Genomic DNA, 9,407 nt, shown 5'->3' with positions numbered 1-9,407 from the left:
GAGAAGGGGACCAAGCACTGACCCTTGAGGTACCCCTGTGGATAAGCTGTGCGCTTTGGACACTTCTCCCTTCCACGACACTCTAAAGGATCGCCCAGAGAGGTAGGACACGAACCAGTAGACGGCAGATCCTGAGATGTTCAGAGAGCGAGGATAGGATGATTTGATGGTTGACTGTGTGAAAGGCAGCATACAGGTCTAGCAGTAATAGAACTGAGGACTGACCCGCAGCTCTGGCAGATCGTAGCGATTCTGTTACTGACAGTAGTGCAGTTTCAGCAGAGTGGCCCTGCTTAAAGCCTGACTGATTTGGGTCAAACAGATTGTTTCTGAACAGGAACTCAGAGACTTGCTTAAAGACTGTGCGCCAAGTATTTTTGACGGAAAGGGCAGAAGAGAAACCGGTCTGTAGTTTTCAACATGGGCTGGGTTTAGTGTGGGTTTTTTGAGTAGAGGGGTGACCCGACCTTGCTTGAATGCGGTGGGGAACACACCCGTTGACAGAGAGGAGTTGATGATATGCTTAAGTGCAGCATTAAGCGGAGAGGAAATGGTCTGCAGGAGGCTTGATGGTATTGGGTCCAGAGGACAGGTGGTGGGCCGAGAGTCTAGCACAAGCTTAGAGACTTCATCCTCAGTCAGAGAGGAGAATGAGTCGAGTTAGGTGCTTTTGGTTGGTGCCTTTGGGCTGAGTTGGTCAGGCTCAGAAAACTGGCTACTGATGGTTGCAACCTGTTCAGTAAAATATGAGGCAAACATGTCTGGTGTGAACAGATCGGAGGGTGGAGGAGGAGGTGGTTGAAGCAGTGAGTTAAAAGCAGAAAACATTTTTCTTGTATCTGTGGCATTGTTCTGATAATATGTTGTCTTGGCTGTTTTCAGGCTGGAGGAGAATGAGACATGTCTTTGCTTATAGTCATTGAGGTCAGCGGACTGTTAGGATTTTTGTCATTTTCTCTCTGCTGACCTCAGCCCTGCTCTTTGCTCTCTTATGACTTCCGTGAGCTATGGGCTAGGGTGGGTTTTGCGAGCGGGTTTGGACACCAGAGGGCAGAGCTTGTTCAGAGATGAGGCTAGTGTGGAGCAGAGTGTGTCTGTAGCTGCGTCTGTAGAGAGTGCGGTAAAGACCTTTTGGGCAGGCATGGCAGCCATTACCTCGTTAGACAACTGAGCTGGCTTGAGCGATCGCATGTTTTGGTGGTATGACACCATTTGTGGGTGTGCCTGAGGGAGATTGTGAATTGAATAAAGAAGTGGTCTGATAGATGCTGAGGGGTGACAGTCAGGTTTGCTGTCGAGCAGTTCCGAGTCAGAATTAAATCAAGAGTGTTGCCAGCTTTGTGGGTAGGAGGAGTTGGAACCTGTGTGAGGTCAAATGAGGATAGGAAAGCAAGGAAGTCTGTTTCCTGGGCTTTATCAGTGTGTATGTTCATGTCCAGTTCCACAACAAAATCATCCAGATTACACCCTGGTGGGCGGTAAATGATAGCAATGTACATTTTAATAGGAGCAGTAACCAAGATTGTGTGATATTCAAATGAGGAGTTGTTGCTCAGTGGGAAGAGTTTATTGAATTTCCAGGTATTAGAAATGAGGATACCTGTACCACCTCCACGTCCAACAGAGCGGGGAGTGTGTGAGAACACTGTGTCAACAGAAAGAGCCGCTGGTGTGACTGTATTTTCTGGGCGGATCCAGGTTTCAGTAAGGGCAAGTGCCTGAATGTCTGACATTTCTGCAAGTGCTTGGATGAATTCAGTTTAATTCACAGCAGATTGACAGTTCCAGAGGCCAAAGTAAATGAAGGGTGGGTAGAAGAGGCTTTCTTAAGCAGAGACAAGTTGTTAAGATTTCATTGTCTATGACAGATGTGTCTTTTCCTGTTCCCATGAATGACAGAGATTTCTTTGTAGCAACATGTTGCGTTTAGCAGATTGCCAGAGGAAATAGGCAAAGCCGTAGTCATGGATGCCTGGGCTCTGTGGCCACACTGAAGTGTCAGATGTCAGCTTCCTAGTTTTCAGATCAGAGCTTGTTCTGCTGCAGTTTCGGATTCAGACTCTTTTAAACTGGATTTTCGTGAAAATCCTGCCCCAGATTTTCAGCTTGCAATCAACAGAGGGTGTGACACGCGTCAACTGCCTCTCCTGTTGATGCTCAGAGAATGAAACTCAAAGCAAGTTTAGATCCACCCACCTAGCTGACAAGACCTTCCTAGTTTTCAGATCAGAACTAAGTTTGTGAGTCTGTTATAAATCTTTGTGAACTAATGATGAGGCGGGAAAAATGATTGGTGTTCAATCCATCATCAATTTATATTTATATTGAATCAAGTCATAACAATAGTTGTGTCAGGACTCGGTTACTAGATGTAGTTCATACTCTTTGTTCATGTGGTGCTGGAGTTAATGTTTTGTTGTATGTTAACAATTATTTAACATAGCTAAACGGCAGACACTCTGCTCCCTCAGAGAAGAGAGGGAGGAGTTTAAACATCATTCATTTAGTGATAAAGTCCAACTTTAGGCTGCTGGTATAAGCTAATGGGAGGAATGGCGACCCAGATTCTACAAACAAGTCATATTCAGAGAGTCTTCAGATCCACCAGGCACAGATTGACCGTGCAACACTTGAGATAAATGTCGGCACTGATATCTTCCTCCCTGCTGAGGTCCTGTGCTCTCAGACTCAGATCTGTGGATGCACTCAACAGCAACACTTGGAAGTTATGCAACACAAGTTTGCTCCAGTGGTGCAGGTGAGTTTGTATTCTTCATGTGCAGAGTGTTTTTTAAATGTTTTTAAAAGGTGCTTGTGTTGAAGGTCTACAGTGGATTACTGATAATTAAGAAAAATGTTTTTTAAAGAGGGAGACAGGTATTCATGAGATCAGCATGTAATCTTTGTATTCAGTCAATGAGTTAAATTCCTGGGCTAGATATACCTTTTTTTTTGCTTTTGGTCATACATTTTTTATCCTTTAAACATTTAGTCAACATTTACATCCCCACAGGCATTCAGTCAATCTAATTAATCCCTGTGTCTAAAAAATGAACACAAAGACAAGTAGACAAAGCAGTCACAACACAAAACAGCTGCACATAACCACTGGAACATGACATAACACATCAAGATTCAGGTAAAAAATCTGCGTCATGAATCAAATCAGGATGAGAATTCCTCACAGTCAGTGTGGAAAAGAGGAATGATTACCGGAGCTCAGCTCTTTGAATGTATGGGTACATAAGTTATAACTTATGACAAACAGATAGGCTCTTCTTATTGTCCAGCCATGTTTCTTTCATGAATGTGCTGAAAAAGGTTTGAGGTGCATCTTTTAAATGAAGAGACCAAAGTACATTTCATTCAGTTTTACTGAAGTTGGTGAATCTTTTACTAAGTTATACCTTTACAGTGTTTATAGTTATTTAACAACATCCCAATGTGCTAAAGTGCAAAAATCTGAAGATCATTTGTATTGAAAATCACAGCATAGTACAGTAACTCTGTAACGGCACACTTCTAATCACAGTTAGGGTTAGGGGTTAGCCCCTGGGACGAACTCACAGTTTGTGTCAGTTTTGGGCTCCCTGCGGAAAAAACAGTGCTTTTTTTTTTTTTTTTTAACAATCTGAATCTTTTTCTCACTATCCCAGGTCTCTCCATGTGGACAGTCCTCCTCACATACCCTCTTTAACCACCAGTTATGTCCATGGCACCTCCTCTGCCTCGCTGCTCTCCCTGACAGTAAGCCAGAGTCTGGACTGTACGGTCCAACGCTGGCCTGACCGTGAAGCTGTGGTCTTCCTGCAGGACGGCATACGGAAAACCTTTTATCAGTTTCATCAAGATGTGAGTCCCACATTTTGTGCTTTCAGCTTCTGCTCTCACCAACCTTCATGTATCGTCCAGGGATTTTTTTTTCAAGGTTCATATGATATATTTATGACCTCCTGACACCTACAAAAATATTTGCTGAGCAGCACCCATCAGCTCTAATTTGGGAAAAATAGAATCAAGCACTCTAAATTCCAGGAATAACTTGAAGGAAAGCTTTGGGGAAATTTAATAGCTGAATTGAAATATAATTTTCTTCTATATGATGAGATCAGTGTAGTGCTTCTCAAACTCTAGGGATTTCCAGCTTGAAATCTGATTGGCCAGCTCATTTGCAAAGACAAAATTAGTCCTGAAAGGACAAACAAAGTACTGACTGTACTGAGGTCCTTTTGTATTTTATGTTTTTGTCATCTTCACGTAATCCTACACACAAGTATTACATTTCATGCTTTAAAAAAATCAACCACAATTGCAGGAATACAAGCTCTGAATTATAGCCTTAAAATTACAAGTGACAGTGCTGTTGAAGGGTCTTTATCTAATCTTTTTTTGTGACTTTTATTGATTCAGGTTGACAAGGCAGCTGCAGGTCTGCTTGCTCTGGGACTGAAAAAAGGGGACCGACTGGGAGTTTGGGGACCCAACTCATACGAATGGATCCTTTTCCAGTTTGCTTCAGCTAAAGCTGGAATCATACTGGTACGTCAGGGAGTTGTTCATACCTTATAAATTACATTTACAGCACTTTCTTGTGGTAACACTGACAGTCCTTAAAATCTGGATGAATGAAAACAAAAACACCCCCGTCATCAGACAGGCCCTACAGACAGATTTCTTATCTTCAAAAATGTACCCTGTAACATTCCAGTTTATCCAATATCGACAATATATCACTTGCATTTGGCATCCTAATTAGATGCCAAAGGGAGACAACAAATATAATGTTGTGTGACACATAGCATACAGCAAGGTTTTTAGCCCAAAACTACTTGGACAATCCAAATTAAATCAAATCGCCTGAATCTTGGGACTGTTTTAGGTAGCTTCTAAATAATCCCAGATGAAAATAAGCAGAGGCATGCTGTATGAAAATATTTCTGTTTCTATATTTTCAGGTGTCATTGAACCCAGCTTATCAGGCGAAGGAGGTGGAGTATACCTTAAAGAAGGTAAATGTTCTTTAACAGGGTAGCACCACTTATTTACAATGGTCAACCCTTTTTCCTGATAAAAATCATCTTCACACACAGAACTGATTTGTTCAATGCAGGTCCAGTGTAAAGCTGTGGTCTGCCCTACCCGCTTTAGGGCACAACAGCTCTGTGAGCTGCTGAGGGAGATCTGCCCCGAGATCGACACGACACCAGGAGGCATGCTCAAAAGCTCCAGGTTTGACAGAGCAAATGTTGAATGTTTAATACACGTTGTTCCTCTATTGTCATTTCATTAACAAGACAAAGCTGTTGTACAGTGGGAAATGTAGTTAATGCAATGGGTTTACAGGAGTTTGGAAGGATTGGATGAATCAGGTGTATGATGGGGGGGATTGTTAGGGCTGAGCCCTCCTTTAAGATACAATTAGAGAGAAGAGTGTCAGGGATTGGAACTGGGAAAAAATGGTTGAAATGTCTGACATGTTTATAAAGGCATGAAAAGATGATTTAAGTAAATAAGGGAATGAATGTAATATAATTAATGAGGTGCAGATAAAATAAAAGGGGCTCTGGAAACCAGTTAGTCCTAAATTAAAGGAATAACTTTTTGAAGAGGGGCTATGTCAATAGTAAATGTATTTACCAGGAGATGGCGGTCCATTGGCAACTTTATTTAGAAACAGGCTGGAGTGTTGGCATGTAAGCTAGGCTATACATCACTGCAGACAGAGCAATTTGTACCACATAATTCAGCTAATATAAAAAAAAACTAAAATCACTGACGATGTTTTTTAATACAATATCAGCGCTTCACTTTGCCGTCAGCAAACCAGTAGGTCTAGTGTAGAGATTACCTTGAATTTTGCAGAATAAACTAACTGTTATATTGTGAATTTTGATATCAATGCATTCCAGTTGGAGATACATTTTAGCAACAATTACACTGCACAGTAATGACTGTTGAGTTGGCATGCATAGCTGCTGGTAAAACGTTTTACATTACTCAGAAACCAATTGACCATTTCAGTCCAGTTCTCCAGGCAAAACATTAAACTTTCAGACATTAATTCTCAAACCAAGTCCCAACAGATCACGTCACTAAATTACGATTGTAAGTACTTTACAGGACTCAGGTTTTGTGGTTGCAATACAAAGATATTTGTCTTGGGTCTGCCAGGGTTCCAGACTTGCGTATGGTGATTGTGACAGACAGCAGACAGCCAGGGATGCTCCACGTAGAAGACGTCATGCAAGCGGGGGAAAGTCGGCACCACAGCGAGCTTATGGATCTGCAGAGCAAGCTGTCCTTCGATGACCCCATCAACATTCAGTTCACATCAGTAAGCTGTGCACATACTGTTTCATTTTGAATTGACAGTATAATGCATCAACGGTCTAACAATGATTCTGAAGTGATGTTTATTTCCAGGGGACTACTGGCAGTCCAAAGGCAGCAGTTCTTTCCCATCACAATATTGTCAACAATGCCTACTTTCTTGGCCTCAGAGTGGGTTATGGATGGAGGGTAAGTCCATAATTGTCACTTGATTTTTTGACTTCACAAACATTGAAAGGTATAGTAATCTTAACAATCCATCTGTCCATCAGCCTCAGGTACGAGTATGTGTGCCTGTACCCATGTACCACTGCTTCGGCTCTGTGGCGGGGGGGATGTGTATGGCGGTGCATGGTGTCACTCTGGTCTTTCCTTCAGCTGGGTACAACAGTCAAGCCAACCTGGCTGCCATACAGAGCGAAAAGTATGTCAAGCAGCTCATCAACACGATGACTTTTAAATACACAGCATTACAATCTGTTAATAATTGCCGTTCATGTTTTTCCACTCAAGGTGCAATTTCGTCTATGGCACTCCCACAATGTTCACCGACATGCTGAGCCAAAGAGATTTACACAAGTACGATTTGTCAACAGTTGAAGCTGGTAAGAGATTTGAGGACTTTAACATAGATGATGTGTTAAACTTGGTGAGATGCTTTAATGAGCTGCTGCTGTGTTTTAGGTCTGATGGGAGGTTCTCCATGTGCTTCTGAGATTGTGAGAAAACTGAGAACAGACATGAACATGAAAGAGATAGTGGTGAGCAGTTACTTGTCATGTATCCTTGCAAATATTTCTGTATATATTAACAAGAGCATAGCTTGTCCAGCATGTAAAAAACACATGTACATTATGTTTTATTAGCTAGGATATGGAACTACAGAGAACAGCCCACTTACATTTTTGGGATTCCCACATGACAATGAGGAGCTGAAGACAGATACTGTTGGATGCATAATGAACCACACAGAGGTACTCATTTTTGATTGCACAAACCTTCAATATATCACCATGATATCACTGCAACATATACCTGCGTGTCCTAACTATAGGCTAAAGTGGTGGACCCTAATACCGGGGAAATAGTCCCTGTGGGGGCCTCAGGAGAGCTGCTGGTCAGAGGCAGCTGTGTGATGCTAGGATACTGGGACGATCCCCAGAAAACCAATGAAGCCATCTGCCAAGCTCGCTGGTACAGGACTGGGTAAGAAACTGTATGCACAATGTATTCTGCATGTGTTAGAAAACATATTCAAATGTTTTGATGGGCACATGGGGAAATAATAAATATGTCTTACATGTGTGATTTTCTACCACACAGTGACACAGCCAGTCTGAACAGTCTTGGGTACTGCCGCATCGAAGGCCGTATGAAGGATCTGATCATCCGAGGAGGGGAGAACATCTACCCAGCTGAAATAGAACAGTTTCTGTTTACACATCCTAAAGTAACAGAGGTGCAGGTGAGACTAAAAACCACTAAAGGGCAGCAAAAATCTTTTTTCTCTTATGAAGACCTTCCTTAATTTGATTGTTAATAAAAGCTGAGCTCTTTAATTTCATTATTTCTTTAATTTCTCTATTTTGCAGGTGGTTGGAGTGAAAGATGAGCGGCTGGGCGAGCAGGTGTGTGCCTGCATCAGACTGAAGGAGGGCCAGACTTCAAGTGCAGAGGAGATAAGAGCTTTCTGCAAAGACCAGGTGAGACGTGATGAATAAAAGATCCAAAATTTGACACTTAGAGCAGAGACGGCTGTACAGTTGTTGTACTGATGTTTGTTTCCCACTCCCCCAACTAGATTGCTCACTTCAAGATCCCACACTATGTTTTCTTTGTGGACAGCTACCCTCTGACAGCCTCTGGAAAGGTATAATTCTTCTGTTCTTACACTGACTTATAGTCAGTTCATTAAAACAACTTACTCTTATCCCCTCTGATTCACATATTTGTCTCCGCATTTGGCCTAACTGATTTCCCAAAACATATATTTTCCCTGAATGAATCCCTGTTCTTCCTGGCAGCAGTGGCTCAATTGGTAGAGTTGTTGCTTCTCAACTAGAAGGTCAAGGGTTCAATCCCCAGCTGGCCAAATGTCCAATGTGTCCTTGGGCAAGACACTTAACCTCAAATTACTCCTGCTGCTTTGGTGGTGGTGTATGGGTGGGATTATTTACTTCTGATGGATGATACTACATAGTGATCATCACTACCATCAGTGTGTGAATGGGTGTCAATGCGTAAGTGTGACATGTGGTGTAAAAGCACTTTGAGTAGTTGGAAGACTAGAAAAGCGCTATATAAGCTCAAGTCCATTTACCATCTTCCTACCTGAATTTTGTTTTTTCTTGACTTTTATAATCATTATTTTAAATCTATTAGAATCACACATCATGGGTTGGTTTGGATCACAATATCAGCCGTATTGTCAATTTCTATTTTTTGGAGAGTTTCAGAGATATACTTTGACAGTTTCATATTTTTTTATTTATTTACAGTTTTCTGAAATTCTGCAAATAATGTAAACAGCTGATATAACCTGATATAATACTGTCTTTTTTTCTAGATCAAGAAGAACATATTAAGGGAGGAAATGGAGAAGAAATTAGGCCTCTAACTTCAAGGACCATCATGGGTCCAAGAGCACATGTTTTGAAACGCAGAAACCTAACAGAGGGATGTTATGCTTTCTTTCTCATAATTCTATAAATTACCTGAGTATGGACTGTGATACTGAACATGTTCATATAATGACACAGTGACAAGCTAACTCCAATTCACTAGTAAAGTCTGAGAAGCTTTTATTTCACAGTTTGCTTCCTGCAACACCCCCCAAACTCCCATCCAACAGGGGATGTCTCCAGCTGTGAGTCGCATATGTTGACAACTCAGGAAGATTTTCTGAGAAATTTTCTAGAGGATTGCATTTGTGAAAAGACAGGCATTTTGTTATGGTTATATATTTGAAACTGTACAGATCTGAAATAAACATTTTACAAAGAAACTGTCTGCAAGGTTGAGGGGATCTATTCACAATGGAATATACTGTACACCCCTGCAGGTGTTCCTACATGCTT

General features: G+C 41.6%; 1 protein-coding gene across 1 annotated transcript; it reads left to right on the top strand.

Moving 5' to 3' along the window:
* Positions 1-2,496: 2,496 nt before the first annotated feature.
* LOC110000195 (medium-chain acyl-CoA ligase ACSF2, mitochondrial-like) lies at positions 2,497-9,334 on the top strand. Its single transcript, XM_020655385.3, has 16 exons — positions 2,497-2,758; positions 3,657-3,852; positions 4,411-4,539; positions 4,956-5,009; positions 5,111-5,229; positions 6,172-6,334; positions 6,424-6,519; positions 6,603-6,754; positions 6,844-6,935; positions 7,015-7,091; positions 7,197-7,304; positions 7,385-7,536; positions 7,654-7,795; positions 7,923-8,033; positions 8,132-8,200; positions 8,897-9,334. The coding sequence occupies exons 1-16, from the start codon at positions 2,640-2,642 to the stop codon at positions 8,945-8,947; spliced, it is 1,830 nt and encodes a 609-aa protein (XP_020511041.2). The 5' UTR covers positions 2,497-2,639; the 3' UTR covers positions 8,948-9,334.
* The last annotated feature ends 73 nt before the right edge of the window (positions 9,335-9,407 follow it).

Source organism: Labrus bergylta, chromosome 16, assembly GCF_963930695.1.
Source record: "Labrus bergylta chromosome 16, fLabBer1.1, whole genome shotgun sequence".
In the NCBI taxonomy this organism is placed as follows: Eukaryota; Metazoa; Chordata; class Actinopteri; order Labriformes; family Labridae; genus Labrus; species Labrus bergylta.
The sequence above is the reverse complement of the archived record's forward strand: the minus strand, read 5'-3'. Positions and strand labels throughout refer to the sequence as shown.